We start from the raw sequence: 23,857 nt of genomic DNA, 5'->3' as shown, positions 1-23,857 counted from the left end.
TTTTGTTGGTGCTTTTTATCATCATTAACATTTCAAAGTTTAACATTACATAATGTTGAATGAACTTTGACAGTGATTAAATCAAGATTTAATTTTATTTTTAATAAACATTTATAATTATATATTTTTAAAATTTTTAAAATAAATATATTAATTGAAATTTTATATATAACTTAAAAATTAAAATTATCAAATAATGTCTAAAAATATAAATAAATAAAATTATCTAAATAAAATTAAAAGCTCCAAGCCCAGAAACGATATGAAAACGGTTCGATGATAAGGATTTTATTATGTCCAACGATTCAGTTTCTGTTCAGAAAATGGAAAAACTGAACCCAACGTATCTTACTCCTACCAGACAGGTCCAGAGTTATATTTAAATAAATAAATAAATAAAGCATGAGAAGACAAAGAAACATTGAGATGAAAACAGGTGCAACCCCCAGTGCAAAATAAGAGAATATATATATATATATATATATATATATATATATATATATATGTGTGAATACATGTATCTGTGAATTTTCCATCAATTAAATTAATAAATATAAAGTTTGTAATGTTAAGGCCACAACAATAGTGATATCTCTTTTTACCCAAAATGCTATATTTCATTTGAGATGAGAATATATTTCTACTTTATCTTCCATGAATGACAGATAGAAGAAATTAATGAAAATTTGATCCTGATGAAATTTCTCTTGTATCAATTATATGGCTTTAGGTGGAACACTTGACAAGCTGGATGGTATGATCCCTTTGATGCAGCCTGCTCAAACTTCTTAATGGCACCTTCGTTTTCTTCTAAACTATTCTGGAGGAAAAATCGAACCCACCACGATGAACCCCGCATTTTAGCCTTCACAAATGAAACGGCTATATCAATGCTAAAGCCGACTTGGCACAATAATGTTACTGCTAAGAGATAATTCAGAAACAAGGACCACAACTGGTACTAAGTGAAATATGACAATCTTTGCTCCTATCAGACTTTACACAAAAACCTCATCCCTCGCTAATTTAGTGAATGATATATGCAACCAAAGTCCAGACTTTTGGGCCTTTTTCTTGCTTAACATTTAGACCACTTAAAGTTTTGACAAATGACAATAAAATCTCATCAATACCTTAAGTCCCAGTGAACAACCAACAGGAATATGATAATATCAATATAAAAAATACATGATTAACTGAAACAAAAATGCTGTATGACAATTTTATTCCAATGAATGTTATAAGATATGCTATGGCCACTTTCAATTCCAAATCTCATTGTTATAATAAGGAGCAGATAGAGACTGACCGGTCGCCCAAATTTGGATAATTCTGCCACTTTAGCTCTCTGATTACCAGGGTAACCTGAAAAAGAATATGAAATCAATTAAAATTTTTAACTCAAATAAACCAAATGCATCAGATATATCAAGAAAAGCTTTGAAGAATCCCCCAGGATGACAAAGAAAACAATGAATATATGCACCATATCCATCCAAAAATCACTCATGGCTGCACCTAAAGCCTCTAGGAAACCATTCTGAATGGTAATGTTGCTTCAGACTGGTATCCTTCTGCATCTATTTATCATAATAATTCATGCATATTTAGAACTAGCAGGTTTTAGGTGTCTGACAAGTACTCCAACAGGCATGGAAAAAAAAAGGGACCAGAGAAAGAAAAACATTTTTTTAACTTATTAACTTTCTTTGGAAGGCCATTGGTTGATTATTCATCGTTAGATGTCATTAGTGTCGTTACATCAGAAAAAAAGAATAATTCATCTATGACACAATTATCTTTACAAGTAGATATCATTATAGAATCAATTTCTCTGCCTGTGTAACTCATATTTTATAATTTGTACTTGAAAGTGTAAGAGATTACCTGTAAAAACAACTAAACCATCAGAGGCCACCCTTGTCAACTCAGGTAGAGTCTTGTTCAGGTATCTTGGAGACAAGTAATCAAGGGCATCTGATACAATTACAAGCGAAAATGACTTTGGCCTATATGGAAGAGGAAACTTGATATCTGCCACACGTACAATTCCTTTGTGCACAAGACTCTTGCAGGTTGCCTCAGCATCCTCTATGTCATATGGTTCCACACCCCAGGCTTCAGTTTCCTCCTCTTTCAAAAGTTTATATACCACGGAACAGGTATCAGGGCCTACATGCAAAACCTTGTGCATGCTGTCACCATATGCCTTCTTTAAAAAAGGTATTACCCTCTGAACTTCTACTGAACATGAATAGTCACCTACAAAATCACAAGCAATTAATTGCTATTTGGAATGTTATTCTTAATGAAAACACACTTTTCAAAACCTGGGAATTCCATTATAATCACACATGAATGTTACACTAATCAGAACACATAGAAACTGTTTCTCCTTTATATAACCGCCACTGGTATACTTTTTTATTCCTGGGGCCAGAATTGAATGAAACAATGGAGAAACTACGCCTTAGGGTGTTACCTCTAAGCATCACTCAAGAAAAAGGTCATGGCACAAGTACCAAACGAATGAACGCCTGAATACAATAAGATTCAGAAACAAGACCTCTAAGATCAAATCTGTTCCCAAAATACAATCGCTGTTGAATTTAGTAATCTTACACACAGGCTAAGGCTTCCTTTGGAAACCCATCATAGCACCAGGACAGTGAGTTTGAGAACCTTTTTGGTGCAATAGCACAATTGCTAATAGCACACCTCCAGTGCAATTAACTTACGTGGACAACAATGGAAAACCAAATTTTCACTGGTTTAAAAGTGTCCAGGGAAACCCACTTGAGAGCTACTTCCATTTTTATCCCTCTTTCTTTTATCTTCTGTATTTATAATTTTGTAATTTCATTTTTATTATTTTATCTTTATGGTATTTTAAAATTAAATTTTCATTTATAATTTATTGTTTAAAACTTTATATTAATTTTATAGTTTAATAAATTATTTGAATAATATTTATTAAAGGAATTATTAATTTAAATATATTCTTTATTTGTTTCCATAACTATCGTTAATTTTATTTTCAAAATATTTAGTTTAATTTTAGTATTTTTAATTACTATTAGCTTTTTTAGAAAATGTTACAAATTCCATTTTATATCAATTTAATTTAATATCACTAATAGTCACACATGTCTCACCACTAATTTTTAATCTCATTACTACAATATTTAATCTCACCACTACAATAACCAATCGCACCTCCACTGTTGTTTTTAATCTCACTAAAGCCAATGTCACTGCTCATCTAGATGCACCTTAAAATAACTTAAGGTCTCCAACTCGTTAAGGTTGTATCATACAACTTGAAGATGGGAGAATAGATACAGATTTCAAATTCAGAACAAATTGCATAATAAAATACATGAAACCATAAGCTTAATAATTAGTTTCAAATGCATATGAAAATATAGGTTTACTAAATCTTAACCAACTTTAACTAAATGTCTATTTTTATCCTTGATTTATGAGAAAAATATCAAATTCAAAACTACTCACAAACATAGCATTAGTATCCAAAATTAAGGATGTTGTTTAATTAAACTGGTACATAACAAAGTCAATATGAATGATAGGTTAAACAAACACATTTGTATAGCATGGGGGATTAATCACAAACTACTGCTTACTTGGATGAATAAATAAAATCTATCCAAAAATAGAAACATAGCATTAGTTTCCAGTTCATTACTGCACTCATCATTAACATTCAAATTAGTAGGAATCACTCGTTAATTGTGAAAGTTAAACGTTGATCAAAGATGTACTATAAAGAAATAGACTAAAAAGTACTGAAGGGAACCGGACCCTAAAACACTCACACGGAACCCAGAAACTTCACAATCGCAAGTTAATTTAATTGTGAAAATCAAACTAAAATAAAATTTACCTCCGATCCGACTAACTGCTTCGCCTCGGAATTTGCCTATATTCCTCCGAAGAGACGTAACGGGTAATTAATTGAACAAATAAGATTAGCGTATTGAATAACAAAGCAAGTAAATCCAAACAAGAAATAGCAGTAAAAATGTAAGGATACCTGAGCCACTATATACATAGCCAATAAGAAGGATAGCGCCCTGAAAGTTCAATTTTACCACCGAAGTTAATTTCCTTCGCTAAAAGCAACAAAATTAGAAATAAAATTAAATAAAGAGGAAAAAAAAAGACAGAGAAATACCACAAGGACAAGACCGATTGGTAAAATGGGAGAAGATCGGGGTTTGGAATGTAGGGCACCAGCGAGAGAAAAGCTTCCGCTGTCGACAAAGCGGCGCATGGGATTAGCTTGCCTCCTTGACATGGTAGCTTGCTTACTATCGTTCTAAATCTTGCCTGTTATTTACACTGTAACAAGAAAACAAGAGATTTAGACAAAATTCCAGCTTCATGGGAAGAAGAAACATCAATGGCAAACAATCAAAACGAGAAAATCAGATCCAAAGCACGAGAAAGCTTTGAATATGAGATAAAGAAAGAAAAGAAAGTGGGCAATGTTCACCTTTGATATGAAGAAATGAGAAAGGGGCATTTGGATTTGGGATCTTAGATCTGTGATTGTCAGCCAGTGTTTTTTTGGCCTTTCTTTTTGCTTCTTTTTCCCTTGCAAACACTACTCAGTAGGAATTATGAAAGCAGCTCAAAATTCGCTATTTATTTGCTTTTGCATTTTTTTTTAAATAACTTATATTATCCTAAAAAAAAATCATTTCTATATCATCCTTTTTAAAGACAAATTTATTATACACACATTTGTATAAAAACTTCTCGGGTAATCTCTAAAATAATCATTTTATTTTTCTCATATTATATTTTAGTCATTTATATTTGAAATGTTACGTTTTAGTCACTTATGTTATTATTTTATTACAAAGTGATCACCCTACTATTAAATTTCGTTATCTCTCTAACGATAATCGTATGTGGCAGTCCAACTAGAATTTAAGTGCCAACTTAGATTTTCAAATGAGATGAAAATAATTTTTTACTTAAATAAATTTAATTAATTAAAATTTTTAAATCTTAAACCTTAACTAAAAAATTGTTCATCTCCTCTCTTTTTTTAATTGTTCATCGAATATTCAATATTCGATGATGTGAAATGCTCAAGTCATTTTTTCTATCGATAGATCAGGACAATATTGAAAAATCGGAGTGAAGTTAAACTCTTCAGGCCTTCCTTAATTAGGCATACTAGATCAGGACAATTTTCTATTGATAGATGTTGAAGAGATGTAAGATGATGAAGCCCCTTGTCTGGAAATGACACCAAATCTATGATACCATCAATATGCATAACCTTTAGCTTGGATACATACAGTGGATACACCAAATTTGCTCCTGCTACTACCATTGCTGACTATTGCAAAAGCCTTGCAGGCTTATTCTTTAGCTCCAGTTCTTCCAGAAATGGATGCAATGGTATATGTGTCAGGTTGGTGCAAATCCCAATTTTTAATTTTGAAAGACAAGGGAATGAGGGTATTGGTTCCTTCTTTTGCAATGGCCTTTGTGATGATGCTGCTGCGCGATGATTATCATTGGTAACAGGAGGGGCTTCCCTCTACCACCCCTTCAGATTTCGCAAGTCAAAAAACACTAATTCTTCTAGGCAAGAGAAGAATTCTTTACCTTCTCTTCCTCTATTCATTGGATTTTCCTTGAATGATAAAGATGAAGAAGACTCGGCACTGCTATCTTCAATGTATTCGGCACTACTATCTTCAATGTACTGGACAGCAGTTATATCTTGATAATAGTTTTTCCAGTAAAATGAAGAAGAAAAACTAAAAACAGAAGAGACGAAAGAAAAATAAAAATAAAAAAGAGAGGAGATGAACAATTTTTTAGTTAAGGTTTAGGATTTAAAATTTTTAATTAATTAAATTTTATGTAATTAAAAATATATTTTCATCCTATTTGAAAATCCAAGTTGGGTTAATTAGACTGCTACATAGGATTACGTTAGGGAGATAACAGAACTTAACAGTAGGGTGATCACTTCGTAATAAAATAATAACATGAGTGACTAAAACGTAACATTTCAAACATAAGTGACTAAAATATAATATGAGGCAAACAAAAGTGACTATCTTTGTAGATTACTCTAAACTTCTCTCTAACTCAATTAAATTTTAATTAAATTATTTATGAAATAGGTAGCTAATAAGATTGAAAAAAAGAGCATTGACAATTAAAATAAATATTATGCATTTGATTGTTTTATTTTTATTTTTTTAAATAGAATGGTTGAGATTTTATTCAAATAAAAGCGTATAAAGACAGGCCCAACAAAATAGAACAAAAATTACAACCCAAAATAAATAAGACCAACCCAATGAATAGACTAAACATAAGGGAAATTAGTTTTGATAGAAGAAGAAAACCGACAAAGCATTAAAAGAAACATAAATGATCCCAACAACCTAGGTAAGTTGTTCAATTCCAAAGCATCTGAAAAGCTAAACCTTTCAGCAGCCTGTCAGAGTATTATCCCATCAATCCTATCAATCTACTTCAATGATATACTGGAAGGTGTTCTTTCAAAAACCATTGCGCCTCTTCAGAATATTGGCACTCTTTCATCTAAAAAGACCCAAAAATTCCTTTTCCAACTATTTCCTTCCCCTCTTCCAGAACAGGGAACCGATATCAGATGTGGCTTGTACGATGTGGTTATCACCGATCTATTTCAACAGCATCGAGTGCATAAGCAGAAACATCACCCACAAGATAAGTTGCTTCATTTTTTTTAAGACCCTCTGTAGCCAAAACATAAGTAGAACCGTTTATATGTTTTTGTACATGATGGAAAACACAGTTTTGGAAAATCACACATGACGCACAGATATTATGAATATATGCTCCAATTACTGACCGTTCCCCTTTATTTTCTTTCAGATTACAAATCACAGACAAGCAATCTCTTTCGACTTCTATATTTAGAAAACCCATTTTAGCTCCTATCAAAACTGCCTGGAAGTAAGCCATCACCTCTGCTGTAAAATGGTGAAGGTATGTTGGCATGTAAAACAATTTTTGAACAGAGAAGATTACTTGTCATTTCTAATAATAATCCCTGAACAGGATTTATTATCTTGCTTGCAAAATCTTGCATCAAAATTTATTTTGACAAAAGGGTTCTGAGGCGCATTCCATACACCAACGAGTATGATTTGCTTTACAATTTTGCTTTTATCCCCCATAATTTCACCCAAATACTTTATGATGAAATATATTGTCTCCCTTACAGTCGCATTTTGCCCTTCATGTAGCAATTTTTTGTGTGCAATCCAGATTGCCCACAACCTACAGTAAAACAATCGACAAGGTACATGAAACTATTTTTAAAAAAACTATTTACCCGTTCTACCATTTGAGTCATATGCATTTCCATACATTGTGTGAACCCTAACTGTTGCCAGATCTCCTTTGTGTACAGACACTTTTGAAAAACATGTTCAACTATTTCCACACTATTGTGGCAGCGGAGACAGATCGCAGAGTTCATCAACCCCCTATAATATAGGTTTTCATAAGTAGGCACAAAGTTGTTCATAATCCTCCATGTTGTAATTTATATTTTGGAGGGTAGATCAATATTCCATAGCCTTTTGTATCAGTTGGAGTAGGGGTAGAAATTTTCATTAGTAGAAATTCCATAATGGTTATGTATCAACCATTTCTAAGCACTTCGGACCGTATATTCCCCTGTAGCTTTACCACTCCAAGTGCGAGCATCCTTCTGTGGAACAAGGGGTAAAGGAATGGCTAGAATCCACCGAGCATCATCAACAGCAAAGGTAGAATTGATTAAATACTCCTTCCAATTATTTTTTTACTGGTCTATCAAATCTGCCACACTTTGAATAGAATCATCTTGTATAGGATTTTGAATTCGTTGATTTTGATTTCCAAGTATCAATGCATCTACCCCAACCGAGACCTCCGTACCCGAACCAATTCTCCAGTACATTCCAGCCTCCAAAATGCCCTTGGTGACTCATATGCTTCTCCAGGTATAGGAAGGTAGTTGTCCTAAAGTTGACTCCATAAAATTAGTATTTGGAAAATACTTCGCTTTTAGAGTACGTGTTAATAATGAATCTAGATAACTAAGCAACCTCCATCCTTGTTTGGCAAGTAAGGCTAAATTAAATTGAGATAAAGAGCGAAAACCTAGGCCACCGTGACTTTTCAATTCACATAATCGGTTCCATGTATGACAATGAATACCACGCTTATTACTATTTTGACGCCACCAAAATTGACTAATAATGCTTTCTAATTCATAACAAAGCACTTTTGGTAATAAAAAACATAACATAGAATAGGTAGGGAGAGCTTGGAGGACTGATTTTTATAAATACCTCTTTGCCTCCCTGTGAGAGATGTTGAATACTCTATCCAGAAATTTTTGCTCATATCATGTCCTTAAGACTCTGAAAAGGTTTTCTTTTACCACTTCTAACAATGTTTGGTAGGCCTAGGTACTTCTTTGGTATAGTAGAAATTCGTATGTTCATCATTTGGGAAACCACTTCCTTACTCGCATTTGTAGTGTTTGAGCTAAAAAAACATTGTGGATTTCTCAAAATTGGTGCACTGCCCAGAAATGTCTTCATACTCCCTTATGATTCTTTTTAGAACATTAGCACCCTCACGTGTCACTTTCCCAAATAGAAAGTAATCGTCTGCAAACATTATGTAAGTAATCTATGGGCCCCTTCTATAAACCTTCATACCCCTTATCAATCCTTCCTAATTTGCAAGTTTCATTAACTTCAAAAGCATTTCTCCTCAAAACAAGAACAATTAGGGACTCAAAGGGTCACATTGTTTCAATCCCTTTTCCAGTTTAAAAATTCCATCAGCCTGCCTATTAAGAATAACAGAATAGTATACTGAGTTAATACATCTCATTATGAAATTCACCTAAGAATCCGCAAAACCCATTGCTCTCATCATTAGCTCAATGAAAGGCCATTCTACTAGATCGTAAGCTTTACTCATATCAAGCTTCAAAATTATCTACCATTTCCTTCCAGTTCTCTTGTTTTTAAGCGTGTGAAGTACCTCATAAGCTAGAAAAACATTTCCGTAATGAGACGCCTGGGTACAAAGGCACTTTGTGCTTCATCTATACACGATTCCAACATCTTTTGCAAACGATTTGCTTTCTTGAGTTTTTTTTTTCTCTCCATCATCTTCTTCATCATCTAACATTAGAGCTTGCGGCCATGGTAGCTTAAACCTCTCACGGGTGAGCCAACGTAAAAACCAGAAGCAAACAAGCTCTTGATGAGGAGACCTAAATACGTAACAAGAGGGAATGGAGAGATTCAGTCGAGTTGTCTAGGGATAGTATTCTCCATTCGATTCTTTCTTATTTCTTTCTAAATGCTGGTGATTACTCTCTGATTTCTAATTGTATGGAAGCACTGATGAATTCTTGGTGAATTTTTATCTTATTTAATCTTTGATTTTATTGTTTAATCTTAAGGTTTTAATGTTTTTAACGCAGAAGTGTTATTGTAGTCACTAACACTGGAAAGTGCAGTGACAGTTTGAGCCAACAAGCATTACAACGGAAGTTAAGTGAGGGTTAGAGAAATTTAGTCCACTTGTTCTTAATAGTGCCATACTGCCATCATCGAAAGGTGAGGTTAATATGCATAGTTAAGTTTGAGATTAAATAGAGGAGTAACGCTGAGTAAGATATACATTGAATTTTATTGCATCGACAATCACCTATACTTTTATACCTTGTGAACACTTAGTATTCTGCTGAAGATTTATGTTGGGGATCCTAGTTTATCATTATCATATTTTATTTTATTGTTCTCAAGTTATAGCATCGACAACTATCCTCACAATTTATCTCGTTCTTATCAAGTTATTGCACTGATATTAATAGACAAAGACATACATCCTTGTGGGATCGATATCCAAAAGACTCACATCTATCTATTATACTTGCATCGACAGTGTACGTTTGCACATTTTTTCTGTGATGTTAAACAACTGATCAATATCTAAGAAAAATTGTTGACCTCTCCCCTAATGTGCTAGTGTTTCTAATAAAAGAGTGCAGAGAAGCCATCCTCCCCCAAAGCCTTTTTTAAGCCCATAAACTTAAGAGCCTCTTGAACCTCCTCCGCTTTGAACTCTACTGCCAACACGTTATTCATTTCAACGATAACACTCCTATTAACACCAGATAGTAAATGGGTTGTGTCACCAATACCCTTAGAAGAGAATAAATCATTAAAATAATTTCTAGCCACTCTCTCTATATTAGCAGAATTAGAAACAATGTGCCTATCAGCATCTTGTAAGATTTTAATTTTATTGAAATGGCGTCTATTAGAAGCAAATTTATGGGAAAAAAAAGGTGTTTTTGTCACTTGATTTTAAACAATTGGCCATAGCTCTCTACTCCCAAAAGCGTTCTTCTTTTTCCACTTCAAAGTTAAAATGCATTTTAACATTAATAATCTCAACCAGCACCTCATCAATTCGATCCTCTTGTTTTAATTCCTCAAGACGTTGACTCAACCTCTCTGTTAAGGTGTTCTATTTATGCCGAATTGTATTTGCCCACTTTTAAAGGCACATCAAAATAGATCTTAATTTTTCTAATAAAGGCCTAACATGTAATATCCACAATCTTTGAATTTCAGCCTCATATGATTCTTCTATACACCACCAAGATTCAAACTTACAAGACATTCGGCGACGCGTTGACTCTTCCTGATCGGTTCTAATTAGCAACGAGCAATTGTCAGAAAATGAGTGAGGAAGATGCCTCAAGGAAAAATCTGGGAAAAGTTGCCTCTACTCAGTCGTAATAACCCCTTTGTCAAGTTGCTCTTTTATATTAGTTTCACCCAAGTTGCCACATTCCCAAGTAAACCAAGGACCAATATACCCGATATCCTCTAAAGCACAATCCTCCAACACATTGTGAAATTCTTCTATTCTTCGATCATCCCTTGGGATACCCCTTTTTTCTAATGAGAAAATAGTATCTCATTAAAATCTCTACTCACAAGCCAAGGGAGTGTACAAAATCTGCTTAGATTTTTCAGCTTGTTCCACGTTCATTCTCTACTGTGATTATACGGAGACCCATAAAAATTGGTCCATCTCCATTTTAGGCTATCTAGATGCTCTTGAATCTCCACATCTATATAATTGTTTGAGTAGTTTCGAAGTGTGACCGAACAACCCTCCCTTTATCCTAGACTTAAGCCACCCATTGATCTATCAGCCCCTACATCGATTCCACATAGAAAACCACATTCTATACACCTTTTTCATCCTAGTAACTGAAAATTTTGTCTCTATAAAAAAGACGAGATAGGGAGAGTATAACTTTAACATGTGTTGAAACCTTTGAAAATTTCGTGAGTTCCCCAAACCATGAACATTCTAGCATAACAGTCTCATTGTGTAACACCCCCTACCCGTATCCATTGCCGAAATAGGTACGAGGCATTACGGGAGTTTATTGAACATTTTCAGATAATTCTGAGTCATTTATTATTCATATTTTGAAAATAATCATAACGTCTCTCTATTGGGCCCTTGAAGCCCCAAACATACATTAAAAACCAACAGAAATTAAATTGGGATCATAAAAAATTTTGCAAAATCTTAAATATTTTCATCTAAGTACTTACCATTTCAATGCTTCTTATAATTAAACATGTTACCGTTCAATCAATAGCTTGACACTTGTCTAAGCGTCAAACAACATCATTGTTAGTATACTTGCACATATTTCATATAAATTCAACATTGATATACTTATTTTCTTGACATGTCACGCTTGAGTTTAATAATTGTCTTTACTTACATAATTTCCTTGTATCAACATATCAAAGATAATTATATATGTACATGTCATGAAACATATCATTCTCTTACCATTTCTTCATAAGTATATATCAATCATTTCATTATATCAATATTTCATGCTCTATCATTTCCATTTATTTTATGTATATTTATTCGGTAAAGTTTATATCAAACTTAACATAAATTATATTCCATGTACTTATTCTTATTTTGTATATCTATCTTCATAATTATTTCATACAACTATTTTGTACATACATTTCCATATGACCAGTTCTTGTAAACATTTCACACAACCATTTCATATAACCATTCGTCATCTGATACATATTACTTGAATATCAATTTTTCAATAGATGTCATCGCATCTCCTATCCACGGTCTTATTTATCTTTTACATAATGCCATAGTGTCTTTTGACTATGGTCTTACTCATTTTCTGTCAGATTGCCATGGTATCTTTCAACCATGGTCTTTTCATTTCATGTTACATTGCCATGGTATCTTTCAACCATGGTCTTATTTATTCCCGTCATGTTACCATGGTATCTTTCAACCATGGCCTTACACATTTTATATCTTGTTGCCATGGTATCTTTCAACCATGGTCTTACATATTTCATATCATGTTGCCATGTTATCTTTCAACTATGGTCTTACACATTTTATATCTTGTTGTCATGGTATCTTTCAACCATGGTCTTACACATTTCATTTCAGAAAGCACACTCCAGAACCTCATCCTTACAATGGATTACCATCAAAGCTAAATCCCGCAATGACAATTACTCTAATAAGCTTGGATCTGAATTACTACCAGGCTAAATTGAACCTAATTGGATTACCCATCCGGCTAAATCCATTTTACACGTATTCTTCGGAGGGCTATATCAGAATAGGATCACCCGTCCGGGCTAGATTCTTTTTACCGTCAATTCTTTTTTCAATGATCCATCGAATTCCATTCCATTCAATCGGGATTTATTTTCAATTTATATCGAGTATTATCAATATTTCATCAATTATCATGAATTGAACATTCAAATCATATTTTCATCACATAACCACATATTTCAAGTATTTAAAAATACAATTCAAGTTACACAAACTTACCTCATTGCTTGCTTGTGTTTATAATTTCATTGATCCGATATCTTTTCTTTTCCACGATCAAGTCTCGTATTTGAGTCGTCCGGATCTTTATAAATAAATTTGATCATCATTTTCATTCATTTCATATTCTAATGCATTTACTTAATGCTCTTGGAAAAATTACCATTTTGCCCCTAAATTTTTAATTAATGACGATTTCATCCTTAGGGTCAGGAAAATAAAACTCTTGCAATTTAATCCTTATTTCCAGCTATTATTCTCATACATATTGATAATAGTCCATGAATTCTATAAAATATCAGAATTTTTCATAATTTCAACTCTTTTCAATTTAATCCCTAAAACATGTTTTCCCCCGATCTTGAACGGAATTAATAATTTCATTCAATTTTATAATTTAAATAATAAAATAATCCATTTCATGCAATTTGGTCATTTCTGACATTTTTTACAAAATTGTCCATAAAATTTTACTTTTATTCAATTTAGTCCCTGAGCCTAAAATATGCAAATTAGCCATGCTAGATGAATATTCATACATATTTTTCCCCCTTCTCTTCTCCATTCCACATCCTTAATGTATATACACACTTGTAAGTAACATTATCTATAATTTTTATTATTTACTTTTATGAATATTCAAGCTGTCTATCTGCATCATAATCACAAAAATATTTATACCTGGAGATATAGGACTCCAAATTAAGATCTTCTAATTTTCCCTGAAATTAGACTCACATATATTCTTTCCATAAAATTTTCATAATTTTTGTTTATCCAATAAGTACAGTTTATTCTTTAAAGTCACCCTTATTCTGCTGTCTGACAGTTGTGACCCTTCTTCACTAAAAATTAATTATCTCCTCATACAAAATTCGGATGATGTTCCTATTTGTTTTTCTTGAAAATATACTCATTAAAGATTCTAAATATATAAATTTAAGCCCATAATTATTTTTATCAAATTTTTTATGATTTTACAAAGTCAGAACAGGGGAACCCGAAATCATTCTGACTTTGTCTCACAAATTTCATCATATCTCATGATTTACAATTCCATTACTTACATCATTTTTCTATAAGAAACTAGACTTAATTATATTTAATTTAATATTTTATTCATCCTATAATTATATTTCTACAATTTTTGATGATTTTTCAAAGTTAGACTACTGTTGTTGTCCAAAACTATTTTAGTGCAAGATATTAATTACCATGTTATAGCACTCTTATTTTCTTTTTCTACACCATTTCTCATCACTTTCTCTTATTTTCTCTTCACTAACATATCAAGAATATAGGACCTTATGTAAGAAAACTCTACTATTATTTCCATGCTTTGTCAATAATAACAAACTTAAAAACATATTGAAATCTTGATGTACTTACCTTGTTCTATTGATACTAATCTTTAACTTGATTTTATCTCTCCTCCGCTTCTATTTCTTGAATCCAACTTGATATTCTAACTCCTCATGGTCTCCTTAACATTTTTCTCTCTTAGTAGCTATGGAAATTCTTTTGATTTCTAGGTGAAAATGGTGAATTTTTTGTGGAAGGACCAAATTATAAAGAAAGAAAACTTCTTTTCTTCTTCCTCTCTCTCACGTTCGTTTGCATGGGAAAGAAAAGATAATGATTCTTCATCTTTCTTTCCTTATATATACTAAATAAAATAATAAAATAATAAAATATCATTTAAAAATCAATTTAAAGTATTAATAAACTAATATTTATTTATTTAATTTATCTAAAATATCTCCAACATCATCATTGTCCCTAGATTTTTCTCTCTTCCAATTGACCATTTTGCCCTTAGTGGTCTTTTAAAATTCCATTCTTGAGTCATCACTTAATTTGATAAAATTACAATTTAGTCCCTTATAATTCTTCACCTATTCAATTTGGTCCTAATTTATCAATTTTCCTTGGTTTCTAGATCATTCCACCCTTAAAATATTTTCACTATTAGTCCTTCAACTTTTTATATTTACATTTTAATCCCTCAAATTTTGAGTATTTACTTTTGGGCCACAAAACTTTTCTTACTTTTACAATTTAGTCCTTTCTTAAATCAGTATATCATAATATACTTCCCAGTGACATAACTCAATTTTTTCTCTTCTTATCACTTTATTTCCTTATTTTACTATATTAAGGATAATATCTTACTGTAGAAATTTTCAGGGTGTTACACATTGCATCCGGCCAGCATACCTCTTGGCAGCCGCCGATATTTATAAGGCTTGTATTTCCTCACTATTAGTAGAATTATTGGATGTTAAACACGATTTTTTTAAAAGAAATATACAGATCTAGGTCATTTCTTCCTTTCCCCAACTTGAATAGGGTCATCCTCCAAGTTATGACTCACTATTTGTAAACCTAACCCAATATTCAAATCTTCTTTTGGCAACTCATTCTTTAAGGAAAGTACTTTTAAATTAAATCCCAGGATAGGATTAGTTTAGTGATAGCTACCTTTCCACCCTTCTCTACTAGAATCACTCCCAAACTCTCATTTTCTTATTTGCACCAAATAATTCATCATCCCCATCTTTCTATAACCAAACACTACTATCCATCGACGCTCTCCTTAGCGACACTCGGAGAGACAAATCCCATCCTAACGGCATCTCTTCTCCCCCATTACTAAGTCGAACTAGGCAAAAGTTATCTCCATGCCCTAAAATGCCACAAATAAAAAAAAATAGGGACAGTTTTTCATACTTAAATATGGCATAAGTAGAGCAATTGGGAGAGATTATTAGCTTCTTCTTTCTTTTTAGTAGCTTACGAATATCAATTTGAACTCTAATTCGTATAATTTTTCTCCTTACACCAGAACCTTGCTTTGTATCATATTCATCAAATGAACCAATAAAATCCCTGAATTGCTTTGTCATTATTTCAGAGAAAAATCCTGGGTGTAAATCATGCACTTGAACCTAAAAATTGGAGAAAATTAATGATATTAACAAAGGATCTTCATCATCTCGTAATTGGTGTAAAATTAGTAAATGCTTACTAAAAGTCTACGGTGACTCATTTTCCACTCGTTCAATATCTATTTTGTTGAAAATTTTGAACAAATAGTGTTTATCCCCTAAGTCTGAGATTTGGTTCCCCCAAGAGGATGCCATTGATTCATTATTGTCGTTCTCAAGGCTGGGAAATAAACTACACTAGCAGTTAAGCAACATCCCACCAGGCAGAACACATAGACAGATCCTTGTACACTCTGTTCCCCATTATTATCCCATCCCACTTCTTCGTATTCTTTGATCCGTAGATTCTCTATACCCCTTTCCATAGAAACTAGTCATTCACACTAAGTCACGATCAAAATAGTAACACTCCAAAACCAGAACAAGACAAAAAGTGAATCTAAAAAATTTTGAAAATAAAAAATTAAAACGAAAAGCACATGTCAGAGAGACAGACCAGAGTGTGTCAATAAAAAACACAATTTTATTTTTATTTTTAAAATTACACTATAATGTTCTTTTTTTATCCAAAAAAATATTTTAATTACTATTCATATTAACATATATTGATAATTAAAAATAATATGTAGAAGATCACTTAACCAAAAAAGTGTGTCTTAAGGATCAGCACGCTGTTTTTGACATAACTATGGTTGTGGATTTCACACTTGAACCTTAGTTATTTTGGAAAGAAAGATTGGTGGGAAAAGGACCCATTTGATTAAGAAGGGAAAACACTTCAACAAGTTTGGAAGTGGATGATAATTTTGATTTTGTGGAAGGGGATATCATGAGATCAACTATTAATGGTATTCTTTTGATGGTTTTCTCAGAAAGGGTTCATCAGTTGTTAGTAAAAGATATGGCTACGACAGTGTGACTAAACTCTTAGGTCGAAACATAAGCTTTGTTACTCTCTAAAATAAGGTTTACAATTTTTAGAGGCCCTCTATGCCATTTAAATTGATGGATATTACTTGGCTAAGTTCCAGAATAATAAAGATTTGGAGAAAGTGCTTTCTCAAGGACCTTGGGTCATTTATGGGAAATAATTGTCAATGCAACCATGATAAATGGATTTCAATTTTGCTCAACCTTACCCGAGCATGGTAATGGTTTGGATTTGTTTCTCAATACTCCCAGGATATATGTGTAAACAAAAAATTTTATGGGAAATTAGTGAGATAGAGGAAAAGGTTGCAAAATTATATTTCAATACTGAAAATAAAGCACGAGGGCAATTTGCTAAAATAGCGGTCTACGTAAATCTGGATAAACCATTAGTCTCTCAGGTTTTAATTAACGATGCTCTTCAACGAATTAGGCATGAATATTTACTGGTGGTTTATTTTTCTTACAGGCGTTATGGTCATACAAAGGAGGTTTTTCCAAAATTAGTACAATATTTAAAAGCAGATGGCGAAGTCTTGTCTTCTGATGGGAAAGTTCCGTCAGATGATTCAATGATGGTGGAAGATGATATTGCAGAGGGCCTACAGGTTATGGACCATGGATGATAGTTGAAAGAAAATCAAAGAGGAAATTAAGGAATCCCCAAAAATCATAGAGTGGATATCAAGGAGAGAAAATTTTTGAATCAAGGTTTAATGCGTTGACCCTCATAAATGGAAAGGAGGGCGAAAAAGGAGGGAAATGTTAATTTTTCAATTACCAAAAGTAATGGCAAAGTTTTTCTAGAAGGGTTTAAGAGGAATAACGGAAAGATGGGTGTTGGATCTTTTCAGGATATAGTTAGGCTGCATAAAAAGATGGATCAAGAAGGAATGAATAAATTAGTGGAGGAAGGGAGCACAAGTGACAGTGGATCATTTTTATTTGGAGGAAGATAGCTTAAAGGGCTAAGAAAAGATAAAGGCCCAACCTAGTGATTTGGGTTTTATTAATCTGGTGAAATCAGACGGGTTATTAAAAGGCTCTCCTTCTAATCGGGCTTTAGAGGCCTCAAAGTTTTCTGTGCATATTTTCGTGCCTAGTCGAAGTCTAGTCAAGGCCAAAGCATCTAGGGCTTAATCCTAACATTGTTGTTATTCCAGGTTCATTTAGTGTAGCTGCTGGAATTTATTCTCCGATGAGAACTCAGTTTAGCATAAATTCTCATTTTAATTTGATTTTTGAAAAGACGATTGAGGTAGCACTTTCGTTAACGAAGAGAGTTCTAGATTTTGGGCGACATTTGATAGTGGCGTTCAAGGAGAATTCGATTCCTTCGCCGGTTGTTTTAGGTGTTGTTGGTGTTTTTAGAGTCAGAGGAAACACTGTTATAGTTTCCAAAGGATGGGCTACTAGGATTAAGGTTGGAGATGGTAAAATTGGGAGAAATCTCAATAGAACTATTCGTGATCGAAGAAGTCAATTCAAAATGATGGGAACCCTCAGGTATATGGGACAAAAGCAGATGTTGTTATTGCTAAGTTAGGGTTGTAGTACTCTCATGAGTGGAAGCGGTTGGTTTCTTTAGAGGAATATAGGTTGGGTAGAAGGATTCAGTTCAAATGGAAGTTCCATCCTCATTTATTTTGGTTTATGTTCTTAGTAACAGTTTTTCTACTAGTTCTTTTATTGCCTTTACTTATGGTAGCCCGAATAAAGTGAAGCATAAAAGGCTTTGGGAAGACCTGAAGTCATCTATTCTTTCTGATTTGACTCTATGAGTGGCTATTGGGGATTTTAATTCATTATTGGCCAAAAAAATAAAAAATACGGTAAATCTAAGGGTAGGAGGTGCCCTATATTTGGTGATTTTGTTGACTCAAAAAATTTGCAAGACATAGGTTTTAAGGGCCCTTCTTTCACCTGGCAGAGAGGTCGAACCTTTGAAACTCTTGATCGTGCCATTGGTAATGATGCTTGGGCAATTACTTTCCCTAATTGTATAGTGTCTCATATTTCGAGGATCAAATTAGACTATCAGCCTATTTGGCTCTCCGTTAGGTCAAATTCTAATATGCATAGGGGGCGTCCCTTCCTGTTCTTGGTTGGGGGACTAAACACCCAAATTTCATAGACTTTGTTAAAAAGGAATAAAGGTCTAATGAGTGCATATCAGATACTATTTCTAGATTTGCCATGGATATCAAAAAGTGGAATAAAGTTATTTATGGGTATATTGGTTATAGGAAAAGGCATCTTGTTAATTGTTTGGCTGGCATTCAGAGAGTGATGGAGAGGTCTAATTCTGTTCGCTTGCGTATGCAAGAGAATGAGGTAAAGGATGAGTTAGAATCAGTCTTGCATCATGAAGAGTTATTGTGGAAGTAAAAAACAAAATGTGATTGGCAAAAAATGGGTGATAGGAATATTAGGTTTTTCATAGTCGAACACTTTGGAGGAGGAAATTTATCCGCATTTTTGCTTGCGACTTCAGAGTGGTAAATGGTGTTATGATCCAAATGTTCTTCAGCCCAAGGCAGTAATGTTTTTTCAGAACCTTTATGACGAAATTCCAAGTCTTTTGGGATCTTTATCGCCTAATCCTTTATCAAGCCTTGATTCAAGTGATATTGACTTTCTAGGCAAGGTTCGGATGAGGAAATCAATATAGCATTCTTTTGTGTGGCCCTTTTGAAGGCCCTAGGTAGTGATGGCTTTCATGCTTTATTTTTCCAAAGTCAATAGGATGTAGTGGAAAGTGCTATCTGTGAATGGGAGTATTTAATGCTGATTCGATTGATTCGGAGTTGAACAATACCGTTATTGTTATCATTCTTAAGGTTACACATCCTGAGTGTCTTTAACAATTTAGGCCGACCAGCTTGTGTTCTGTGTTGTAAAAGTTGATCATGAAGATTATTTCTAATAAGTTCAGATTTATTTTTCCCAAAAATAATTGAGTATATGATGGGCGTCAAATCCATCAAATATAATTCCTACTAAATACTCTAAATAGTAGTAAGAGTGGTAGTAGGGTCGAGTCCACAGGGATTGGTACTCTAATCAACTTTCGCGTTTGACTTATGAACAGAATGTCGTGTCAAGGGTCGTGGCTAAAGTCGTGCCCACGACTCAAAATGTACTAGCTGCAAAATAAGCAAATAAATAAGTAAAGCAGGGATTTTGAAATCGATTAGAAACTAAATAATTAAAACTGCTAAGATAAGTAATTAAATAACTCAGAAATTAAATTAGGATTTGCAATCAAATGTAATGAGCCTTAGCCTTAGACTCGGTAAATTCCGTGTTGAGAATCGATCCTCGAAAATTGATCTTCTCATTCAAATGATAAGCTGGTTATAGTGGTTAAGAACGTCCTAACCACCAATTTTTCCTCTCGTAGCTGGTCCCGGTACGACCTGCAAACCAACCCTTATCGATTATCTAACCGACAATCACGTGTTCTCGATTCAAGATTCCGGCAACCTTGCATTCTAAAAAACCCAACTCGAATTAACGGCCTCAACCGCGTGAGTCATTTAAACCCGATCACCTCTTCCTGGATTTGTTCTCAGAGATCCAAATACAGCACGACCGATTCGTTTCTCCAACTGTCAGAAAACACGAACTGTCAGAAAACACGACTCCAACCCAACGAGCTCTTTTTGACTTGAAATCGAATTATCCTTAAGGGATGAGTTGTCAATCCCGATACTTAGGAAAAAGGTGAATACCGATTAGAAGGATTTTAGGCGCAAGTATGAATCTCACGATTCTTGACCGGAAAGAATACTGGCCTAAAGCTAAGATGGAATTTAGTTAAGCATGAAATTGTTCATGCTTTGTGAGCTTAGAGAGAAATTTGGTGATTATGGTGAAGAAAGGAATGGAGGGGACTTGGAAAGCAATTGACACAATTATGGAAAATGAACAAAAAAATTGGAGACAAGGCTATAATTTGTAACGTCAAATTGAAGGAAAAGAAATGATATTCCAACTCCAAATTGAAAAAGGAAATACAAGAGAGAGTAATTCTATTCCAAGTAGAAGTAGGAATACAAATTAAAAGATGATTTTCTAAGAACTAAAAGCCCTTATTTATATACATAGGGTTTACTAAAAATAGGCTAAAGCTAAATTAATAAAAATAAATAATAAATAATAAAACTACATAAAATAAAATAATATCTTCTATTTTTAGCTTTTTACAAAGTCAAAATTGATGTTAAATCCTTGGCATTCCCATCTTTATGATTTGGCCCCAACTCAACGATTAGTCTTTCAATTTGGCCCATTTTTGTTCATTTTTGACCAATTGCATCCTTGACAAGATTAAATCATAAAAACACCAATTAAGTAGGGATTAATTCAGAAATAAGCCAAATTAAACATAAGAAATATGCAAATTAACATGTTTATCAAATCCCCCCTACTTAGCTCATGCTTACCCTCAAGCATGTTGTTCTTTCAAACATTAAAATTTATTCTACAATTTATTAAAAATCGAGCCTCTTTTCCATATACATAATCAATGTAAACAACTTAGGCAAAAATAAATAAATGCTCAAGATATAAAGTTTGATCAACAAGTGTAATAAAATTGAAATATGTGAACTAAATAATTTTATTAAATTGAGTTTGAATCCAATTAATTGCAAGGCATTGTTTAATTAACTATGCATTAGAAAAATAAAATTATTGACGTGGTCAAACCTTTTTACGCGAAATAAGATGACAACCCAAGCACCCCATCCCGGTTACTCAGTTCAAACTGTCTTAAATTTTATTTATTATATATATTATTGAATTTTTTTCTTTTTTTTTTATTGTTATATATATTTTTTTATTTTCTTAATGTGAAAGCTTAGTTAGCGGAATGTTTATAAGTTATCGACTTGTCACTCGAACCTTTTTATGCGAGATAAGATGACAACCCAAGCACCTTACCCCGGTTACTCAATCCGGTCACGTTTTCGAAACTTCACTCATAATTTGAACCTTTATTTATTCACTTATTTATTAATGCACAAGCAAACTTAATTTTCCAAACAATCAATTTATACGAAAAAAAAAATCTAGCTACATATATCAATTTTAAGACACAAATGTTGACTAACCTATATACTTGAACATTTTAATTCAAACTTTGCCTAATTGTCCAAATTAACTGAGTATGAGATTAAAGGCTCAATGTTTAAATAAACTATCAAATGAATTTAACGTAAGATTGAACACATGCAAAAGAGAGACATGTAACAAAAGTCATGCATATTTACTTACCAACTCAACCCCCCTACTTAATCTATGCTTGTCCTCAAGCATGTGTTATATGCAATAAAGTTTAGTAACTCAAACAACAAGCGAAGAGAAAGGTTAAGAATACTCCCCATGTGTTTCAATTGATGTTGTCAGTGTTGGGAAATAATTGTCAGCATTTAGCACGGCGTGCCCACGCCACCATCATTATTTGACTTCTGCAAAACCTCTATTACGTTCCTGGAAATAGGAAATTCACTAGATTAAATAAAAATTTATTTATTTACAACCTAAATCTTACTAAAACTCAAAATTAAATAAATGAAAATAAATTTGGGTTGCCTCCCAAAAAGTGCTTTTGTTTAACGTTGTTAGCTCGACGACCATAAATGTTATCCGTTTGGCTCATTGAGACTTAATTTTTCCATCTCGTGCACTTGGATGTTATTGCAGAAAAGTTTCAACTTTTGCCCATTATCTTTGAAGCCCTTCCTGGATTCCCCTATCATTAGTGGATTAAGGTGTCTTTGAGCTTCTCCGTTTAAGTTTGCATTATTCTCTGTCGAAATTCTTGTACGTTCTGGAAACAGTTTCAACTCTAATTTTGAGGCCTTCATTACAGCTTCACGTATTGGTTTTTGGATCATTGATAATTCCTCTTGCTTAACATCGAGATCTATATTCCTGCAAGCCACGATTTGTGACTTATCATTGTGATGTCCTATATCCTTATAAACATTAAACTTAACCATTTCATTGTCAAATTCCATGGTGAGTGTTCCACTCCAAACATCAATTCTCGCTCGTGCTGTACTCAAGAATGGTCTTCCGAGAAGTATCTCAGACGAATTGGCCGAGTTGTCATCCTCCATGTCAATAATGTAAAAGTATGCAAGAAATATTAGCTCATTTACCTTAACAAGAACATCCTCCAGCACTCCTTCCGGATGCACTACGGATCTATCTGCAAGCTGAATAATCACACTTATTTCCTTTAAAGGACCCACGTTAAGTAGTTTATAAATTGACAAAGGCATAACATTAATTGATGCGCCTAAGTCACACATTGTTTTTTTAATACTAACACTACCTATTTTACAGGATATGAAAAACATACCTTGGTCCTTACATTTGGGCGGTATTTTCCATTGCAGAACGACGGAGACATTTTCTCCGACACTTACATTTTCATTGCCCAGAAGTTTCCTTTTACTTGTGCATAAATCTTTTAGGAATTTTGCGTATCGTGGGATCTACTTAATTACATCGAGAAGAGGTATGTTGATTTCCACCTTTCGAATGGTGTCGAGGATCTCCTTCTCGTCTCGCTCCTTCTTGCATTGGGCAAGTCTTTCGGGAAATGGATGTGGTACTGCAAATGAATTTTGTGGTGCTGACTCTACTGGAGCCTCTGTGTCAAGTTTCTTCTCATCTCGACCAGCATCGTGGGTGCGACTTGTGCCAGGTACGGGCTCTAAAATCTTTTCGCTCCTCAACGTATAACGCTTACATTGTGTCGAGGATTTAGCTCAGTTTGGGACGGTAACTTACCATGGGATTCCAAACGGCTAACCGTGAGTGCGAGTTTGCTCACTTGCTTATCCAACTCCTGCAAATGCATGTCATTTTTTTGTTGGAATTTCTCAGTACTGTTGGCTAACCTTTCCACTATGGCTTCCAAAGATGACTTTGGGGTTGGTATCTGTTGATTCTGTAGCGGCCTTTGTTGGAAC

At 33.5% G+C, this 23,857-nt stretch overlaps 1 protein-coding gene and 1 long non-coding RNA gene across 6 annotated transcripts; one reads left to right on the top strand and one right to left on the bottom strand.

The window, feature by feature from the left end:
- Positions 1–518: 518 nt before the first annotated feature.
- Positions 519–4,736, bottom strand: LOC108470670 (probable pectin methylesterase CGR3). Its single transcript, XM_017772073.2, has 7 exons — positions 4,517–4,736; positions 4,196–4,362; positions 4,055–4,094; positions 3,905–3,940; positions 1,888–2,262; positions 1,310–1,365; positions 519–865 (listed from the first exon to the last, which is right to left on the bottom strand). The coding sequence occupies exons 2-7, from the start codon at positions 4,316–4,318 to the stop codon at positions 713–715; spliced, it is 783 nt and encodes a 260-aa protein (XP_017627562.1). The 5' UTR covers positions 4,319–4,362; positions 4,517–4,736; the 3' UTR covers positions 519–712.
- A 1,649-nt stretch (positions 4,737–6,385) lies between these two features.
- Positions 6,386–9,862, top strand: LOC108474194 (uncharacterized). Of its 5 annotated transcripts, none has more exons than XR_001869868.2 (5): positions 6,386–7,029; positions 7,102–7,183; positions 7,268–7,345; positions 7,457–8,033; positions 9,575–9,862. It is a non-coding gene; the product is annotated as an uncharacterized LOC108474194 (long non-coding RNA). The 5 variants fall into 5 exon arrangements; XR_001869867.2 differs by having other exon boundaries at positions 9,539–9,862; XR_008274783.1 differs by having other exon boundaries at positions 7,457–8,043.
- Positions 9,863–23,857: the final 13,995 nt, after the last annotated feature.

This window comes from Gossypium arboreum, chromosome 11 (genome assembly GCF_025698485.1).
Source record: "Gossypium arboreum isolate Shixiya-1 chromosome 11, ASM2569848v2, whole genome shotgun sequence".
NCBI lineage: Eukaryota > Viridiplantae > Streptophyta > Magnoliopsida > Malvales > Malvaceae > Gossypium > Gossypium arboreum.
Note: the sequence above shows the minus strand (reverse complement) of the source record. Positions and strands in the feature narration are given on the sequence as shown.

Bases quoted from the DNA above. Each gene is read 5' to 3' on its own strand.
- LOC108470670 (XM_017772073.2), bottom strand. From the start codon at position 4,318: ATGTCAAGGAGGCAAGCTAATCCCATGCGCCGCTTTGTCGACAGCGGA. The intron at 3,941-4,054 runs GTATCCTTACAT...GGAGGAATATAG, and splicing joins CTATGTATATAGTGGCTCAG to GCAAATTCCGAGGCGAAGCA. The intron at 1,366-1,887 runs GTAATCTCTTAC...ATTCTTTTTCAG, and splicing joins TGGTTTAGTTGTTTTTACAG to GTTACCCTGGTAATCAGAGA.